Source organism: Eschrichtius robustus, chromosome 6 (genome assembly GCF_028021215.1).
Source record: "Eschrichtius robustus isolate mEscRob2 chromosome 6, mEscRob2.pri, whole genome shotgun sequence".
NCBI lineage: Eukaryota > Metazoa > Chordata > Mammalia > Artiodactyla > Eschrichtiidae > Eschrichtius > Eschrichtius robustus.
Genome location: NC_090829.1, coordinates 73,152,521 through 73,173,166, shown reverse-complemented (window position 1 = coordinate 73,173,166; position 20,646 = coordinate 73,152,521). Strand labels below are relative to the sequence as shown.

The 20,646-nt window shown below is 47.6% G+C and overlaps 1 protein-coding gene and 1 pseudogene across 1 annotated transcript in view; one reads left to right on the top strand and one right to left on the bottom strand.

Annotated features, from left to right (window-relative positions):
* Positions 1-3,863: 3,863 nt before the first annotated feature.
* On the bottom strand, positions 3,864-4,847 carry LOC137766352 (heterogeneous nuclear ribonucleoprotein D-like pseudogene; annotated as a pseudogene).
* A 3,031-nt stretch (positions 4,848-7,878) lies between these two features.
* XXYLT1 (xyloside xylosyltransferase 1) overlaps positions 7,879-20,646 on the top strand; it is a 195,745-nt gene continuing 182,977 nt past the window's right edge. Inside the window, exon 1 of the mRNA XM_068546475.1 lies at positions 7,879-8,471. Coding sequence (XP_068402576.1) covers positions 7,968-8,471 — 504 coding nt within the window. The 5' untranslated portion in view covers positions 7,879-7,967. The remainder of the gene's footprint in view (positions 8,472-20,646) is intronic.

The window sequence follows — 20,646 nt, the reverse complement described above, 5'->3', positions numbered from 1 at the left end:
TCATCTGCCTGTGATGTTCATGTGTGGCTAGTAGATGGTAGCTACTAGCCACATGTGGCTATTGAAATTTAATTAAAATTAGACAAAATTAAGAGTTCAGTTCATCTGTGGAATTGCCACATTTAAGAGCTGACTAGCCATGTGCCCAGTGACTACTGTTTTGAACAGGGCAGATTATAGCGCATATTCATCCTAGGAAGTTCTATTTGACAGTTACCGAATACGGGGCAAGCTGTTACTTCTTTGGTATATACCCTTCTAGACCTTTGGGTGTGTGTATTATGTTTATATACAATGGGATCATACTGTTTTGTCAACTGCTTCTTTCACTTAATAAATGAGGAACAAGTTTCTGAGTCCTTAAGTAATCTGCATCACTTTGGGAAGGATTTCTTTAAATGTTTTTATTTTGGAAAATTTCAAACATATACAGAAGTAGAGACAATAACTTCAGTAGCTGTTAGCTCATGGCTAACATTGTTTTATCTATACTCCCACCCATTTTTCCTCTTCCCCATTTTTTTAAACCAAATGCCAGACATTTCAACAAATCGTTGAGTATGTCTCTAAATATGATAGCGCTTATTATGCAGAATCTAAAAAAAAAAAAAAATGATACAAATGAACTTATTTACAAAACAAAACAAACTTAGGGTTACCAGAGGGGAAGGGTGGTGGGGGGGGGGGGTTGGCGTTAATTAGGGAGTTTGGGACTGAGGTATACAAACTGCTATATTTAAAACAGATCACCAACAGGGACCTACTGTGTAACTGCAGGGAACGCTGCTCAATATTAGGTAACAACCTAAATGGGAAAAGAATCCGAAAAAGAATAGATACATATATATGTATAACTGAATCACTTTGCTGTACACCTGAAACTAACACAACATTGTTAATCAACTCTCCTCCAATATAAAATAAAAAGTTAAAAACATAAAGGGGGGAAAAAAAGGACTGTTTAAAAAAATCATATCACCTTCCTTAAAATATGAAACTATATAGTCAATATTCAAATTTTCCCAATGTCTTAGCTGTGTTCTTTAAAAAAAGATTTTTCAAATCAGAATTCATGTAAGTTCCATTCATTGCAATTGGCTAATATATCTCTTGAGACTCTATAGGTTCTTCTTCTATTTATCACTTTAAAAAATTTCCCTTATAGTTTGTTGAATACATCACTTTTAATGACAGAATCTTTATTTTAGTTTCACTTTACTGATGAACATTTGATTTCAACATCTTGTCATCATAAACCTAGTTCTTCATTACCCTTATGGCTAAATATTTGAGTACATTCTTCCTTATTTCCTTAGGATGAATTCCTAGATGTGAGAAGGCTGGTTCACAATGGGTGGGTGTATTTTTGAGGCTCATTCAATGAGTCAGGCACTGTGTTAGGTACTGGGGATATTACGGTAAAAAAAAAAAAAAAAAGACACACTACCTGTTCTCTTGAAGTCTTGCCTTCTTGCAGCGGAGAAAGATAGGACTGGGCAGTTCATAGGTGGCCCTCATGGGGTCCCTGCGGATGGTGCCTCATCTGGACACTGGACGCGTTGGTGTTTAGAGACCATTCCTCGAGGCAGTGACATTTAAGCCAAGGTCTGAAGCCAGAGAGGTTGGCTCGGTGAAGAGCGAGGGCAGTACTTTTCAAACTTTGGCTTGTAAAAGAATCACCGTCGAAGCCCAGGCTCAATTGAAGACAATAGGGCCTGAGCCCTTGTGTTTTTACCAAGCTCCCCATTGTTTCCAATGCCAATCAAAATTTGAGACCCTTGTCTCGGGAAGAAACATTCATCTGGATAGGAGAGAGAACTGAAAGTTCTCTTAGAAAGATTTTAGTATTGCCAGAGTGCCCTCCAGGAAAGTTGTGTCAATATACACACCCCCATCTACTGTAGAGGAGTGTCTGTTTCTCTGTATCTGATAATATTGGGTAGTAGTCAATAAAGAAAAAAGCCTGCTAAACTATCAGATTTCTATGTTACATTACAGATGTAGAAATCATACAACAGGAAAAACCATCTCCTCTGGCTAGAAGTCAGAGAACTTGACCACAGTTAAAGTTAGAACTGAAGGGTCACTTGCTGACCAAGTTCTTTGTCTATTTAGTCATATTGTTATACACCCAGATATATCTATTTTAAGCTGAGAAGATAGCACATAACATATGACACACTACATACTTTCTCTTTTTGTTTAAAAAGCCTTTATTCGTTTTTGATAAAGGAAAGGACAATCTCAATGTCAACTTGTCACCTAATTATAAATATGAATTTACAGGATTCACTGCCCTAAAGACACTGCATCTACTGACTGACAACATAACTTAAAATGAAAAGCTCCTTTCTGTTCCCTAAGGTTGCATGTTGAAAGAATTAAACAGTCCCTTGCAATAGTCAACACTGGTACTTGGCCTAGGTGTAAGATCAAATAGCAAAACAGGAGCAAAAGAAGGCCAAAAGCATAACTTGATTGCCCAGCAAGTACAAACATGGGAACAAAGAAAGTTTCAGGCACCAGATAAAAAAAGGCAGGTTCATTAGCATAAAAAAATTTTCACTTGGTTGAAGGTGAGGTCGGCTATTCCACACGTTAACGTGTATGCCAATCCTAATGGCTAACATGGAACCGCAGATACAAAAACAGAGACCTTAACGTCAATAACTACACAATGTAAAATTCAAAACTGGAATTTACCCAGGTCATCCTCCAAAATCTATAGCTAAAACTGTTTTTAATGCACCAGGAAGATCTGTTGTAATGACATCAGTTGGTCACACTTAGATTTGCGTTTATATAAGATTTAAGGGATACCTTTCCCCACTATTCCTTCTTAAGTCTGAATATGGATATGCTTAACTACCCAGCTCATGCACTAACTGCACTAAAAATGATGACACTTACTACCATGACTTTTTCTAAGAACTCACACCACATAACAGCTAACACCCAATATAGCTTCCTAAGAATGCCCCAACAGAAAACATTTTGTTCAGTTTGGTGCTTGCTGTGACATAATACCAACAGAATAGTATACAATTAATTCAGTTACTCAGCCACTACTACAAATATTTTAATCTAACTTTTGTTCAGACTTTAATAACTTTGTACGTATTTGCCAAAATCCTTGTGTTAAATGTAACTACATCTGATATTCTTAAACTGTAGCTCCTGTAACACAGTTCAAGTGTTTTTTTCCCCTGGGTATATCTAGACATTTTAAGCAAGAAAATAAAGTTATGGTATTATGATTAGCCAAAGCTCTTTCCAGCAGACCACTGAATACAGCAAGTCATAACAAATGCCTTCCCAGAGACAAGAACAAAGCAAAATATTTTCTATTCATAAAAGGAGCTACCAGCATGCTTTGTGCCATTAAAAAGCTACTTTTCAAACTATAACCAGAAGACTTATGGTCTACTAGAAAGCTTCCACTAATCACAACACTATAACTAAGCCACAGAAACTTTCATGACAAAGGCTCCAGATATACAGAGAGAAAACATAAAGTTACGTGGAAGCCTCAGTTAACAGGGAAATGAAGCCTTAGAAGATAGAATACATCTAACAAAAAAGGGGAACACAGTAGACACTGTAGCTGGCTATTAGTAAAGGACCACAGTTTCTCCCTATGGATCAACACTCCCTACAAAATAAACTGTACCTTAATTATCGCTTATTTAAAATTACACTTACAGAGCTATTTAGTACCTGACTCAGAAAAACAATCACATAAGGAAGCATTTATTTGAGGTTTAACATGAAATCATACAAATAAAATTTGTGTAAACACAAATCCACATCGAGTCATAACACAGATAGCAAAAGACAAAGTAAAAAAGAAAACTAATTGGCGGCTATATACAGTTGGACACAGTTGTGTCTTGTACACTAGAAAGTCTTTTACAAAATAATCATCTTAGATCAACAGAAGACCAATCTTCAATGTTGTCCTTGCAAGATGGGTTGCTTTAGCAATCTCTTCCTGTTTTCTCCAACGTCCCTTTTTAATATGGCTGGTAATTATTTTGGTGATTGCCACCCCCTCGAGATGGCTTGCCATAAGTGCTCTGTTGGCCACTGTAGTCTGCATATCCCCGTCCATATCCATAGTTCCCATAGTTATACCCAGTATAACCAGAGCCGCCATAGCCACTATAGTTTTGATCACCACCATAAGCACTATTGTAATTTCCATATCCTTGATCATAATAGTTATTAAATCCTTGGTTCCAGTTTTGGCCCTGACCTTGGCCATGACCCCTAGTACCTCCTCGTCCACCAGCTGCAGCGCCTCTTCCTCCTTTTTGTTGTTGCTGTTGCTGCCTATATACCTCTTTGGGTTGTGCAACTTTGATTTCACACTTCCCAGAACCAATCTGATGATATCTGCCTTCTACCAATTTCTTTACTGGCTCTCCGTCTGTGTATGTAATAAAACAAAATCCTCTTCTTTCATTTGTTTTTGTATCCATGGGAAGTTCAATATTTTCAATCTCTCCAAAGGCTCCAAAATATTCTTTAATTTGTTCTTCCGAAGTATCTGGGCTCAACCCACCCACAAAAACCTTTTTGGGGGTTTCCTTCCCTTTTAAAGCTTTGGCCCTTTTAGGGTCTATCAATTGGCCATCCAGCTTGTGTTCTTTCAGTTTCAAAACCTTATCAACACTAGCAGCATCTTTGAAACGCACAAATCCAAATCCTCTTGATCTTCCAGTGACTGGATCTGTTTTAATTGTGCAGTCTACAACTTCCCCAAATCGAGACAAATATTCAGTCAGATCTTTCTTGCTTGTATCCCAGCTCAAGCCTCCAATAAACATTTTACCGTCATCCTGCTGATTCTTTTTTTTTTTTTTAAACATCTTTATTGAAGTATAATTGCTTCACAATGGTGTGTTAGTCTCTGCTTTATAACAAAGTGAATCAGCTACACATATACACACGTTCCCATATCTCCTCCCTCCTGCATCTCCCTCCCTCCCACCCTCCCCATCCCACCCCCCCAGGCGGTCACAAAGCACCGAGCTGATCTCCCTGTGCTATGCGGCTGCTTCCCACTAGCTATCTATTTTGCATTTGGTAGTGTATATATGTCCATGGCACTCTCTCACCCTGTCACATCTCACCCCTCCCCCTCCCCATATCCTCAAGTCCATTCTTTAGTAGGTCTGTGTCTTTATTCCCATCTTGCCACTAGGTTCTTCATGACCCTTTTTTTTTTTTTCTTAGATTCCATATATATGTGTTAGCATACTGTATTTGTTTTTCTCTTTCTGACTTACTTCACTCTGTATGACAGACTCTAACTCCATCCACCTCATTACAAATACCTCCATTTCATTTCTTTTTATGGCTGAGTAATATTCCATTGTATATATGTGCCACATCTTCTTTATCCATTCATCCGATGATGGACACTTAGGTTGCTTCCATGTCCTGGCTATTGTATTCTTGCTCGTGTTGATCTTGGACCCCTCTGCAAATTCCTCTCTGTTGCTGTACTCGTTCACGTCTTCCATAGTGGCTGAGTCGTCGGCCAGGGGTACTGGCATGCAGTCCGAGTCGCGGCAGCTGCGGCGGCCTACATACTTTTTCTTATTTGTCTGTTTTCCCTGCTAGAATGTAAATTCTATGAGGGCAGGGCTTTTGTTTTTTCACTGCTGTATCCCCAGGTGCTACTATGCTTGGCATGTAGTAGTCACTTGATATCTGATATCTATCAAATAAATCACTGGCTACCTTGAACTCACTATTTTAGATTCCAGTCAGCAGTATATCTGGGGAAGCTACAACATTAATTTTTCTTTATGGTCAAAGAATTGAGGATGAAGAAGCTTGGAGAAAAGACCAGTCTCTTGAGTATTTTCCTGTGTCTACTGACTTCCTATGTAAAACTTAAATTATCTTGTTATTCATTTGTTATCCATAAATTCCAGGAGTAGTGATCTTATAAAGGTCTGAAAAAATATATTTGTTGAATAAATTCCAGAATAAATGGCAGAGGAAAAATCCACATTATTGATGGTGTAGGTGGGTGGACTAAAAGGTACAATTCCAGAATTCTTTCCCCCTTATTAATGAACAATAATTAGAATGTAATAATACAATGGTAGCACACAGTGGTGGAGATTCTGTGGTACATGTAATAAAGTCTTAATGGATATTTGGGGTCTAGAATTTGTAAATACTCTAGAAAAGCTATGGTTGCTAAATTGTATTTTGTACTTGTTGGATATTTAGACTTTGTTTTAGAGTTTGGTGTTTCTAGCATAGTTTATATTTATTGTTTACTAAGTGTCAGACACTATTCTAACTGCTTTTTATCGATTATCTCTCATAACCCTATGAGGCATAAGTACTAATATTAGCCCCATGTTACATATGGGTATGATTGCAGCTCAGAGAGATTAAGTACCTCCCCTGAAGTCTAACAACTCCTAGTTAGCTGTAAATCCAGCTTTCTGGTGCCTGTGGGAGCAGCTGTGCTCAGGGTCTTCCTACTCTGCCATCTTGCACCGCCCCCCCCCCCCCCCCGCCACCCGCCACACGCCCAAATCCAGCTCTCTTAACCACAATGTCATCTGCTGAAGCTTGTGGTAAAATACACACAACTCAGAGTCTGAGTTACCACTTTCAATGCTAATCTTGGCTGGAAGTTTGGGCTTTGGAAGTGGTATGGCTTGAGTTGGGATCCAGTATTTACTAGTCAACTAGATTTGGGCAGTTCACTTCTCTAAATCTCAGTTTCCTCAATTGTAAAGTGCAAATAAGCAAATAATACCTCTACCTCTTAGAGCTGTGTGGATTAAATGAACTAAAGTAATACCTGTTACTAAAGTGAGATAATTTTGCTATTGTTTCCCCCCCCCACCCAAGGTGAGTACCATGTATTGAACTTGTTGCTAAGCATTCTTCAGAGGTCCAAGGTTTTTCAGAGAAGTGTTGCTCCAACTGAAAAGAAGAAGAGTTAAAAACGAGATGAATTGTGGTTCTGGGGACCACACTTTGAGAAATAATGGCATGGCACAGTAAACGGGTGAGAGAATTTGTGAGTGCGTTTGTGCCTGCGTTTTCACCTGCACCTCTTTCAAGCATGCAGACCACTTGTACATGTTTACGTAAACACTGTAGTGTGTCATTGGTCCTCAGAAGACTCAAGTTAATGGGTTTTTATGTAGTTGGCAGTGTCCAACTATATGGTCAAACCTGCCACTGTGTGACCCTGGGCAAGTGACCTCAGTTATGCCTCAGAATTTGCAAAACCCTGGGCAAGTGACCTCAGTTATGCCTCAGTTAAAAGAGGTACATATTAAGCCTCTTTTAAAGTGTTAAAGTTAAAAAAAAAAAAAAAAAAGGATCCTTTAGATTGCCTCTGGTCCGCCTCAGAGGTGCCAAGTGAGGTGAGCAGGCCATTTACACCTCGGGTGTCAATCCTACTTCACCGAGAATAGGGAGGGAGTTGCTAGTTTAAATTCTTTAGCCCCTGATAGTCTCCAAGGTGTGAGAGGAGTCGGGGAGAGGACTTAAAAGCCTTCAAGAAATTAGGGGGGAAAAGGTATATAGAGAAAATTTTTCTTTGTGAGTCCAGTTTAGTCTTTTTGCTACCGAAGTCTTAGCTTCGGTTTCTAGCGTCTGGGGCTGGGCACTCAAGAGGGCCATTTTTCACGGACGGTACAGCCAGCTGGCCTGTATGTCCGAGTCCTCACCGGCTTCTCTGACCACTCTGGGGCGGCTCCTGCGGACCCGCGGCGCGTCCCCGATGTAATCCTTCTGAGCCTAGGACCCAGCGGCTGCCGGGCAGCCCTGGCCCCGCCTCTCGGCGCATCAGCGCCCGCGGATTGGCAGCGCGGCTCCGCCTCCGCCATGGCTGCCGCCCGCCGCCGGGGCTACTAAGTAGCTGCAGGGGTACTGTTCTCCGCTGCGGCTCCCCGGCCGCCCTGTCCGCGGGCGGGTGGCGCATGGGTCTCCTCCGAGGCGCGCCCCCATGCGCTCGGGCCATGGCACGTCTGGGCGCTGTGCGCTCCCACTACTGCGCGCTGCTGCTGGCCGCGGCGCTTGCCGTCTGTGCCTTCTACTACCTCGGCTCCGGCCGGGAGACCTTCTCCAGCGCCACCAAGAGGCTGAAGGAGGCCCGCGCCGGAGCCCCCGCCGCGCCCTCGCCGCCTGTGCCGGAGCTGCCGCAGGGCTCCGTGGCGCCGGCCCCGGGCGCTAAGGCCAAGAGCCTGGAGGGCGGCGGGGCCGGGCCGGTGGACTACCACCTGCTGATGATGTTCACCAAGGCGGAACACAATGCCGCGCTGCAGGCCAAGGCCCGCGTCGCGCTCCGCTCCCTGTTGCGCCTCGCTAAGTTCGAGGCGCACGAGGTGCTTAACCTGCACTTCGTGAGCGAGGAGGCCAGCCGCGAGGTGGCCAAGGCCCTGCTGCGGGAGCTGCTACCGCCCGCCGCCGGCTTCAAGTGCAAGGTGAGCGGGGCCTCAGCCGGAGGTTCCGGGCGGGTGGCTCAGTCAGCGCGCGCGCCCGACCAGGCTCCAGGGGTCAGGAGGGAGGTGTCTTCGTTGCGCTGCCCACTGCCAACGCCAGTAGAAGCGTAACCTCTCAACCCGATCCCACTGGCTGAAGTGTGCATTCACAGCACGCTGGAGGCAGCGTCCGGGGGCGTGTCCGGGAGCCTCGGTGTTAGCCGACTACCCTGACGCGTCTCCCCCTTTAACTGCGGCCTCCTTGAGAATTGGCACGTCCCCTCTTTGCTAGCGTTACAGGATTCAGCAGTCAGTGCCTTCAGAGCCTGACCCTCTTTTTATTCTTCTCAGTCTTTGACTTTTTTTTTAAAATAAATTTATTTTATTTTATTCAATTTATTTTATTTTTGGCTGCGATGGGTCTTCGTTGCTGCGCGCGGGCTTCTCTCTGGTTGCGGCGAGCGGGGGCTACTCTTCCTTGTGGTGCGTAGGCTTCTCATTGTGGTGGCTTCTCTTGTTGGGAACAGGGGCTTCAGTCGCGTGGGCTTCAGTAGTGGCTCACGGGCTTAATTGCTCCGTGGCATGTGGGATCTTCCCGGACCAGGGCTCGAACCCGTGTCTCCTGCATTGGCAGGCGGATTCTTAAGCACTGCGCCACCAGGGAAGCCCCTCAGTCTCTGACTTTTGAGGATGGAGCAGGTCATTTGAACGTACCAATATGCTTCTGGTGCAGAGTCTGCTGGACAGGGTCTTCGGCCGCTTGAATTGTTCAAGTTACAGTGACATTTCTCATAGCTCATTTCTCTAAGGTATTTCAGTCGGAACTAGTCAAGCCCAAACCCAGTCAGTATGAACCATCTCATCTCCTCTGTGTGCCCCCTTCTCAACCCTACCCTCAAGGGTCCTGAACCCATGTAGAGAAGCACCGGTTCCTCCCAGGAGGTACGGATAAGATCTGGGGAGAGCAGAGCTAGTCACCTTGTCCCAGGCTGGACCCATCTGCATCCCCATCATCTCGCTTCACCTCCTGGCTCTGCTTGTCAGAGATTGGATTCCTAACTTAGAGTTAATGGCCTCAGTTAAATTGCTTGCCTCGTTTTGACCTAATAGTTGCACAGAGGGGATCCAAGGTCAGATTTTGGGATAGAAATAGTAGGCGATCTTAAAGGATGGAGCCTGATGGTGGGGGGATGGGCAGTGAGGCAAGAGTAGTGTTCCATGTGTTTGTGCCTAGTGAGTGACTAAGGGGAGCTGATGCCAGGATCCTGCAGGGTTCAGGGGTCTGTTGTGTGTTGTCTACAGAATCAAGTTCTAATTTCTTGGTAGGGCTGTCTGTGTTGTGGCCCTGGCTCTCCTCTTCAGCCGACCTTCTTGTCCTTCCCCTACACGCACCTTAGATCTTAACTGTACTGAATGTGCCTTTACATAAGCTATACTTTCCACCCAGAATGTCCTTCCTTCCTTCCTGGGCCCTTGGCCACTCTTTACTTAGTTTTCACCTTCCCCCAGGAATGTCCATAGACTTGGGGACAATCTGTGCCCAGCCCTCCACAGCTCTCCTTTCCAGCTTCCCCCCATAGCATCAAAAGTCTGTCCTCTGCCCAGAACAAATGAGCCCATCAGGAACACCCACCATAGTCAGGGAGAGGTACCTGGCTCTGGATTCCATGTACAGGAGGCCAAGAATCCAGGTCCTGGAGCTTGTGGCTGGCCAGGCCCTTGGCACCCACTGTCTGACCTGGGGTTTTTCAGCCTGGGGCCCATCGCATTTGCCCTAATTGCAGTCTCTGGAGGTAGGGCCTGGCAACCTGTTCCAGGTGGTCCTTGGGACTTCAGTGTTTGAGAAATTCTGTGCTAGTCCAAGGAAGAAAACCAAGGGCCCTTGATCATAGGGCCAGTCTGGGCAGAGCTGGGATTTGACCAGCTCTCCAGACACCGCCTTGAAGACCAACATGTCATCTCTTCACTTTCTGAGTCAGAGGTCACAACTCAGGCCTGTCTCCTCCATTGCTAGGGCTCTACTGTCCCCTTCTCGAGCTCCAGCCACAGTATCTTGTTGCAAACTCAGTGCTTTCCAGCCTACATGCCTCTGCTTCTTTCATTCCACTGTCAGGATACCCTTTCTGTGTGCGTTGCCGAGTCTTGCCCATCTTTGGATACCATCCCCTCCTCGGAGCCGTCCAAGGAACCCCCATTCAAAAGACATGTCTTCCTCTTCCTCGTGTACCTCCCTGGTGCTGTAGACTGTACGACGTCTGGCACATAATGGGCACCAGAAATACTTGTCCAGGGCAGGTCCAGTCTCAGGGCCAGCTTCCCTTCTTGGAGTCTGTGTTTCATGCTTTGACTCCTTCCCTCTGCTGGGCCCAGTTCTGACAGCCATAGCCATCACCCAAGGCCTGAGGCAGCTGCAGATGACCTGAGGGAATTGACACCACCCCTACTGAGGCATGAGGAATGAGGGTCTGGGGGCTTTCAGCCATCTGGCTGTGTTCAGATAAGGGTTTATCAGTTCTAGCTAAAGTTGCTCCTATTCCTTTTGAATGATTTTTTGTGAATCTGTTTTCTGTTTGTGACAAAAGGTGCTCTTTTTGTTTTATTTTTTTCTTTAAATATGTAGTCCTAAAAGGTTTACCTCATTTTAGTTGTCATTTAATTCTTCCTCAGGTTTGGAATGTGTCTTCTGGTACCACTTCACACATGCCTTTCCCTCTACCTGGAGTACCTCCCACCCCACCCCCCCTTCCTTAACTGGTACTCTGCTTTCAGGTCTCAGCATAAATGTTATTTCCTTGGTAAACCTTTCCTGAGCCCCCATTGTACATTCTCATCACACCAAGGACTTTTCCATAGTAACATTTCTCACAGTTGTCATTATGTAATTATTGAATGAGTTATTTGTCTACCTTGCTAGACTGTAAACACCTTAAGGGCTTGGACCCTGACCTCTCTTAAGTGTATCCCTAGCAGCGAGCATCATGTCTTACATATGGGAGTGCATCTTATATGAGAACTATTTTTTCAGTATGAATTAGGAAGAATGACACTAGAAATTCTCACCCCAGTTGCATCAGAGCTGGAAGGGATCTTCAAGAGCATATAGCAGCCCAGGCGAGGAAACTTGCCTAAGGCCACTTGGGGAGTTACTGACAAGGCTGGGGCTAGACTCAAGTCCTAGGCCAATGTTTTTCTCTTTGTACCATGTTCCCCCTTTAAGGAGCACTTCTCTCTTGTAAGATAAGGTAAAAGAACAGTCCACTCCCAGGGAGAGTTGCCCTAAAGTGTGTAAGAACACCTTGGGAAGAGGAAGGCAGCTCCTGGTGCACCCGGCTGTCTGGAGACAGCCTGAAAGCTCTTCCTCCCTCAGGGTGGGATCTGGGACTCCGCCAAGGGTGCAGGATGCAGGGCAGGGCTGCAGTGAGCCGGCCTAGGACTCGTGCTCACGCTCAGAGGTCTCTTCTCAGGCCATTTTCAAGTGACACAGAAATGGTTGAGCCGAAATGGTTGCAGAAATTGATCATAGAATATTACTAGTGACTTTAGATTACATTTTGGTTAATTAAATACTAGCTAAAAAAGCTATTCACTTAACCAGAAAAATCTTGTTTCGAATTATTATTGAAAGTCTTTCAAAATCCACTGGTTTGTTATCTCCTAACACTATGGAAATATATTATTTGTTCACTTATTTAATAAACATCCAAACGTGTTATGTTCGAGGTACCAGGATAGGAGCTGCTTCTAGCTCATTTAATAAGTCTATGGACTAACTGTATCAGAATCTCCTGGGGACAGTTATTCAAAATACAGACTCATGGACCCTGCCCCAGCCTGTGGGTCAGAATCTCCTGATGGGGCCTGGAAATCTGAATTTGTACGAGGCTGTGGCAGCAGGCATGGAAGTCCCTGCTGTAAAAGGGATACAGAAGGGCCTGGTGCTTTCCTGCCCACCTTCAGACCCAGCTCAGGCATCCTTGCCCCTGTGCAGCCTGCCCTGTGAGCACAATGCCTGACACATAGTAGACCTTCAGGGAGCATTTGCCTTTCATTTAGGCTATCCTGGCTGTGCTGGCTTGGGGAAGGCTCATTCATCTTGTTAAAATGGGGCTTTTATCACACCAGTCAGAACCCCCTGGCTCCCGGCTCGCTGTCTTCCAGGTCATTCCAACATTCTAGGCCCACAGCAGCTGGCCTCAGCTTCCTTGTCCAGCCTTTCCCCACTAAGCTGCAGGAGACACTGTCCCTTCTCCTGGAGCTTTGCTCGCTTTGCTTCCGAGCCACCTATTGTCTCATTCTGTCTGTCCAGTGGGATCTCACCCTTCTAAAACTTAGGTCCAGGCTTGTGTTCCATAAGGCTTCCTTTTGCATTAAGTTTGATAGAATATGCCATGGGAATCCCACATGGTGGTAGCTTAAGCAAGATGGAGCTTTATTTCTCATCTAAATGGAGTCCAGAGGTAGGAGGCGTTCCTGGGCTGGCACAGGAGCTTCGTGACGTCATCAGGGTCCTAGGCCCCTCCAGCTCTGTTTTACCATCCCCACAGAGTGGCCCTTGTCCTCATGGGCCAGAATGGCTGCTAGAGCTTTAGTCATCACATCTGTGTTGCAGCCGCAGGATGGAGGAAGAACCAAAGCAGAGTTCCAGTTAAAAATAGTTAATAAGGAGAGGAGGGGAAGCTTTGGGCTAGGCAACCAGTCATCTCCCTCAGGAGCCTCCCGTGCATGTGGAAGCCCTATGAATGACTAAGCACCTGTTGTGTGTTGGACCCTGAATGCACAAATGCAGGAGACACAGAGGGGGGACAGGCACAGCCCCCTGCCACCCAGGTACCCGTGTCGCTTAGCATCACCTCCACGTACAGCCTGTCCTGTTGCTAAACCTGCTGGGTTGGGCACGACATGGTCCTGAGGGAGGGAGGCAGCACTGAGTTTAAACCCCAGTGGCCAGTTACTAGCTGGTGACTGTGGACAACCCCCCGCGCCTCTCAGGGCCTCCCGGGCCTCCTGTAAAATGAGGATTAAACACCCATCCCCCACGGGGCGGTAAGGATTGAACGCAGCCTTGCTGTATTGTGCAGGGAGTCCAGTGCTGCTGCGTCCGTTGTTGTGTGTCCAGCCTCACAACACGGTTCTACCCTGCCGACCTCTGGGGACTCAGCACTGACGGGACCCTGTAGCCATCTCCTCTCTCCTTTTCGGGGTGGCCAGCCCCTTGCACAGGCCTGAGGGAGCGTACCCAGCCCTGTGGGACACCCTCAGGGGTACAGCAGGATTGCTTCCTGTGCTGTTTCTCTTGTGCCGTCACTGTGTTATCACTCAGATGGTAACGACTCCGAAACGCCTTCCCCGAACCCCTTTTCTAAAGCAGCAGCCACCCTAGCCCTCGTTATCTTTCCCATCACCTTGTTTGTAGCACGTACTCATGTGCTCATTCATTCAGCAGATGTTCTTGGGCGCTTCCCTGGCACCAGGCCCTGTTTTAGGTGCCTGTGCCAGTGGGAAGAGAACCAGTCCCTGCCCTCATGGAGCTTCCATTCTGGGGCTCTGGGGGTGTGTGGGAGATCGACTTTAAACAAACGAACCTGTCCACGTAGAGTGAGTCAGATCGTGATCCATTGTATACAGAAAAGTAAAGGTGGATAAGGACACAGGGAGCGTTCCTGTGTTGGGGTGCGGAGTTGTGGGCTGTTTTGTACAGCTGGTCAGGGAAGGCCCCATGGATTCGGTGACATCTGAGCAGGGGCTGAAGGGAGTGAGAGTGAGAGCTCTTTGGACATCAGGAAGCAAGTTTGGAAAGTCACTACCCTGTTTCCTAGTTTGCATTCTGCCGCTCCCTACTGGAGTATCGTCTCCGCGGGGGGCAGAGCATTACTTACCTTCTTCATCTGCTGAAGTGGACAGGCACCCCGTAAATGTCACCCCTGTTTCTGGCCTGAGTTGGGCGTGACAGACAGACACAGGGACAGGCGCCTCCCAACCCGGGGTACAGACCAGACAGACTTCTGAAAGGACAGGCAGCTCTGGACGGCCGCTGGCCGCCTTGCAGGGAGGGCAGTCTCTCAGAGGCTAATTCCAGGGGAGAGGAGAGGATGCTGGGGCAGCCTGCCTCCCAAACTCGCCCATCACAGCAGTTTCTCTTCCTTCCCTAAGGGAGGTGGTAGTGTGCACAGGTCGGGAAGGAGGGCTGAGGAGGGGGCAGGAGGCGGGGAGTGCTGGTCAAGTTAGGGGGGTCCTCCATATGGATGGCGCGAAACAATGGAAACAGAGGTGTTCCCTCTTCTTCCATCACCGTTATATTTTTAGCACAGTTCCTGGCACTTTCTAGGCTCTCAGTAATATTTTATAGTCGACTGATTGATAGCTATATTAATTCAACCCAAGAAATCATAGAAGAGTCCTCGGGGATCTGCCCCTCGTACATCAGATTTCAGCTTCCTCAGAGCACGAGGCTGGGTTGCTTTGTCTCCAGATAACACGTAGGAACAAGAAGGAGGCCTTGTGCTTTCCACACTTAAAAGAGACTGTTGGATTTCAGGAGCGTGTGCTGAGGACTGGGCTAACAAGAAAAGTGTTAAAGCTCTTTGCACACCTCTTCTGAATTTGCAGAGTTTCTTTTACTGCAAGAGCAAAACTGTGAGTGGCTTTGAAAAGCCTCAGCTCATAGTTGGGGCTTGAAAGAAGCCTGAGGGTAAAGACCTCGATGCTGGCTGTCTCAATTAAGCTAACGACAAACAGGTGACATTGCTGTGCAGCTTCTCCGGCATGTCACAGCAGCAGGAACCTTGACCAGAAGGAACCTTTTGACTAAGTTATGACCGTCTGGGAAGGAGGTGATCAAAGAAATGTATCCTGAAGTGAGAGGCTCTTTGAAAAGATTAACTGACATTTTATACTATAGAATTTGGAGAATTTACCAAATGCAATGGAACTCTTTTAAATTATAATATGTTCATGATACAACTGTAGTAGTTCATGTACCAGTGCATGTTTCTCATGGAAAGCTTTAGTCGTGGATCTGTAGGGAAGAAATTTGTATAGCATTATTGTATCATGTACACTATACTCTGGATAATTTCACAGGTATTTGTTGAAATTGTTAAGGCAAAGCCCATAACGTAAGACCAGCGATCATCATGTAGGCGAAATACACTGACACCTCGGTGATTTTGCTGTGGGGCTTCAGTGCATGTATGAAGTGTTCCAGCTTTGGGTAACAGTCATTGTTTATGATTACTTGACTGTTCTCTGTTCCAATAGGTCATTTTTTGAAAGACAGATGATTACATTTTCTTGCGGTTAAAAAAACCTGAGATGTAATTCACATCCCATGAAATTCACCCTTTTAAAATATACAGTTCAACAAAACTGGAAAAATTTGAGATCTCCCTTACTATAACATTGTCACAGATCATTGAAATGCAGTTCTTTCATGATGTCATTAGAATCAGAAATATATCTTATTACTGGCTTTGTAGACAGATTGCTTAATATCAAAAAATATACAATTCAGTGGTTTTTAATATATTTACAAGGTTGTTCAATTATGATCCTTATTCCAGAACATTTCATCACCCCAAAAAGAAACTCCATACGCATCAGCAGTCATTCCCATTCCCCCTTTTCTCTCAGCCCTGGCAACCACTAACCTGCTTTCTGTAAATTTGCCTATTCTGAACATTCATATAAACGGACCTTTTGTGTCTGGCTTCTTTCACTTAGTGTAATGTTTTTAAGGTTCATGTTGCAGCATGTGTCAGTACTTCATGCCTTTATATGGTTGAATAATATTCCATTGTATGGCTATACCACATTTTGTTTATTCATTCATTAGTTGATGGACATTTGAGTTTCCACTTTTTGGCTATTGTGAATAATTTGCTGTGAACATTCATTTACAACTTTTTGTGAGGATATGTGTTTTCAGATCTCTTGGGTATATATATACCTGGGCATGGAATAGCTCGGTCATATAGTAAGTGTGAGGAACTGCCAGAGTTCTCCAGAGTAGCTGTATTATTATTTTACATTCTCATCAGCAATGTGTGAGGGTTCCGATTTCTCCACATCTTTGCCAGCACTTGTCTGTCTTGATTCTAGCCATCCTAGTGGGTGTGAGCATCTCGTTGTGTTTTTTTTAATATAAATTTATTTATTTTATTTTATTTTTGTCTGGGTAGGGTCTTTGTTGCTGCACCTGCACTTTCTCTAGTTGCGGTGTGTGGGCTTCTCATTGCGGTGGCTTCTCTTTTTGTGGAGCACGGGCTCTAGGCACACGAGCTTCAGTAGTTGGGGCATGTGGGCTCAGTAGTTGTGGCATGCGGGCTCTAGAGCGCAGGCTCAGTAGTTGTGGCGCATGTGCTTAGTTGCTCCGCGGCATGTGGGATCTTTCCGGACCAGGGATTGAACCCATGTCCCCTGCATTGGCAGGTGGATTCTTAACCACTGCACCACCAGGGAAGTCCTCATTGTGGTTTTGATTTGCATTTCCCTAATGACTAAAGGTGAGATGATTAAGTACTGACAAGGACAGCCAACTAAATGTATTTGGTATATTTCTTACATATTTACCAAAATACATTTTACAAGAAAAACCAGGTATCTTGACTCCCCTCCCCATCCTGAAAGATGTTGTAACATCTCTGGAAACACTTGTTTCTGAAGAACACGGTTTGGAGACTTCTGATGTGTACAGTAATGTTATGCCTGAAATCAGTGAGGAGGTGTTATTAGTATGAAGACTGGATTAGGAGAATAGTAACAATATTTGTTCAGCACTTAGAGCTTGTGAAAGTGCTTGCAGAAACGTCTCACTTGAGCATCACTGCGACCCATGAAGGAGGCTTCAAGACTGAGAGATCCGGTGACATACTTGAGCTCCCACACTAAGCCCTGGGGCTGGACTGCATCACATGCTTTGGGGAGTAGGAGGGCAGGAGAAGGCAGGGAGCCCTTGAGGTGTGCAATCTGTATCATCCTCCTGCCCGGATGCCCCCGATAAACATTCACTCTGAATAAAGACTGTGCTTGCTGCCAGAGCCTTGCAGAATCACCAGGCATTGGAGCGGGAAGGAAACTCTGAACCTCTGGGTGCAGCGTCCTCCCGGTGAGCTGATAGATCCTGGGAGGTGAGGCAGTGATTTATGCAGTGCGCACAGCGCTGGGGTTAGACGCAGCCCAAGCTCTTCCCTCTTCTGTTTGTCAGTGTTTTCAGCAGCCTCTGGCCCTTTAGGGAGGGTGGGTGAGGGCCAGCTCACCCTAAACCCCACAGCAGAGTGGACAGGATGCAGGGTCGCTTTCACCCATCCCAGCGGAGCCTCTTCCTGTGTCTCCAAGGATCCCTCTGGCTTGGGAAGGGGAGGGGAGACACCGCCCTGACCTCTAGCGGGCCAAACCTCTGCTGTTCCCTCGGGGCCAGCTTTCCAGCTGTCCAGTGCCTGAGACGACCAGGGAGTTAGTATTGGGGGAGCTGTATTCCTCCGAGGGAAACCACGTTGTTTGTCCTCTGCTTGGGGCTGCGCGCTGGAGGGAGCTCCAGGGCTAGAATCCGCGCACGGTCCTCCCAGGCCGATGGAGGAGGAGCTGCAGGAGTGCAGCCCACACTGGGCCTTCCCTCCTTGGTGGTCACCGCATCCTCGCTGACACCCAGTAGGGGGAGAGCTTGCCCTGCTGCTCCCAGGCGGGGTCAAGTCCCCTGCGCATCGAGTCGTGTGCGGCGCTCCGCGCGGCCAGTGGAGAGCGCCGCTGCACCGCGTTTGCTCGGCTGGAGCCCGCTCTGCCTCTCCCTCCACGGAAGCCTGGGGCGCAAGCAGAGCTGTTTTTGTTCCTTCTCCACGAGCGTTCCCCTTTCTCACTGACCACCCCCCCCGCCCCGGTTTTAGAAAGGAAGACTGAAATGAAAGGGAATCTGCCTGGCGATTATGGGCGGTCATTTCCTTCCTGCACCGGGGGCGGGGCGGGGGGGCGGTGGATGGGGGTGTGTGTGTGTGTAAACCTGTTTTGATGAGGCCCTTAGAAAAAGGTGGATGGAAAAAGAAGCTGGGATGGTTGGATCCTGGATGGAGAAGGCCTCAGTGCTTCTCTGCAGCACAGCCGGAGAGAAGAGCGTGGATGGGGTGCGGGGTGGGTCTCTGCGCATCCCGATCCTCCTCGCCCCTCCTTGGTCCCTGCCCTGTGACCCCAGCTGGGCGCTGCCCACGGGCCTCGCAGCTCCCCAGGGCACATCCTTTCCTCTGGGGTCCCCATCACACCTAGCACGGGCCCTCCGGTAAAGGGAGGCACGCTTCCGCTTAGCAAGGGGAACTGTGCCTCTTGGAGCAGCTTGAAGGTGGAGCCCCTCCCCTACGGTGAGTTCGCCAGAGTCGCAGGGTTTGCGTTCTGTCAGCGGTCCCGTGTATCCTGGCTCTTGGTGGGGACTTGGGCGAGAGGACAGCATGGTGGGGAGGGTGCTGTGACCTGGGTGCTGGGCCTGGAAGGCCCCTTGTGGCCTAGCTGCCTGGAGCCTCCGCGTCCTCAGCAGTCAGATGGGCTCGGATCCCCACCTCCAGCCATGTCCCCATGGTGAGTGGCAGCTTCCCCAGTCTGTCTCTGGCTGAGTGAGACCGCCAGCGGAGAGGAGGAGCCCAGCTGTGACTGGAGGGGCCCAAGGGAAGCCTCGAGCCCAGCTGTGACTGGAGGGGCCCAAGGGAAGCCTCCCGTCCCTGTGGCAGCAGGCAGGCTCTCAGGGTACCTGGCAGGGCGGGAGAACTCCCTGCTTCCCCTCCTCACACCCTTCCTGGTCCAGGCCTCTTGCCTTTGGCCTTGGGGCCGCTCACACTGGCCTGTGGGTTGCTCAGGGCAGTCAGGATGGCTGGTCAGGATGGTCAGGCCTGGCCCCAAGAGGCAGCTCTGTGTGCCCCCATTCCTGTTTCAGGTGCCTGTTCTGAGCAGCTGAGCCAGGCCCTGTCGGCTGGCACAAAGCCTGCTGTTAGCGTAATGTCTTTTAAATTAAAGCCATTTGTTTTCTTTATTGGGGTAATTACTGTTAGCAGCCGTGATTAAGTGATCCTCCTGCTGGTGGGACAGCGTGTCCGAGAGGCCGGCCTCTGTTGCCCTGCACTGGTCCCTGGCGGGTGCACACTGTTCTCCCTCGGCCTCCTCTTCTCTCCTCGATGGGGCTCACCACCCTTCCCGCACCAGAGGGGTCCTGTTCCTGCCACGGAGAGGCCCCAGGGCAGGGGCGCGTGGCTTGGAGCCTGAGACCTGGGCCCAGATGCAGTCTGTGGCACTTGGGAACTGGGGGACCCTGGATGTAAGCCCTCTGAGCCTCTGACCCTTCACACAGGACCTTACCAGAGTAGCTGTGAGGCAAAAATGAGGCACCACTGGGGCCCTGGAACGTGGCAGGTGGCTAATTAGTGGTGACTGCTACTAATGGTACCTGAGTAGGTGTTGGGGGGAGGACCCTTTTCTCATCATTTCGGGAGGCACAACATCTTTGATTTAACTGGAGAGCAGTGGATTGAGCGCGAAAATCACCGTTATGCCCAGGTTTATTTCAGGGTGTCTTAGTCTGTTCAGGTTGTTATGACAAAATACCACAGACTGGGTGGCTTAGAAACAATAGAAATTTATTTATCACAAGTGCTGGAGGCTGGAAGCCCAAGATTGGGTGCCAGCATGGTTGGGCTCTGCCAAAGGCCCTCTTCCTGTTTGCAGACTGCCAGCTTCTCACTGTGTCCTCGTGTGGTGGACGGGGCTAGGATGCTCTCTGGAGCCTCATTTATAAGAGCACGAATCCCACTCATGAGGGTTCCACCCTCATGACCTAAGCACCTCCCAAAGCCCTTACCTCCTCCTACCATCCCACTGGGGGTTCGTATGTCAACATATGAATTTTGGGGGGGACACAAACAATCAGACCATAGCACAGGGTGTTCTCATGTTCTTTCAAGTCTTCCTCAGTTCCCCAAACTTCAGTGTTCTCTCCTCCTCTGACCCTCCCTCCGTCCCCCGTTTCCCTTAACAGTGCACTGTTTACCTCTCTCTGAAAGCACCCCAGACTGTGGCCTCATTTGGTGCTCAGATGTGTCCATGCTTTCTCTTTTCTGCTAGAAGGAAGAGGGCCTGATCACCAGCTCTCCCTTGCCCACCGTGCCTAGCATGCGCCTGACTCTGGGCACAGGCTTAGCAAATGCTAGCT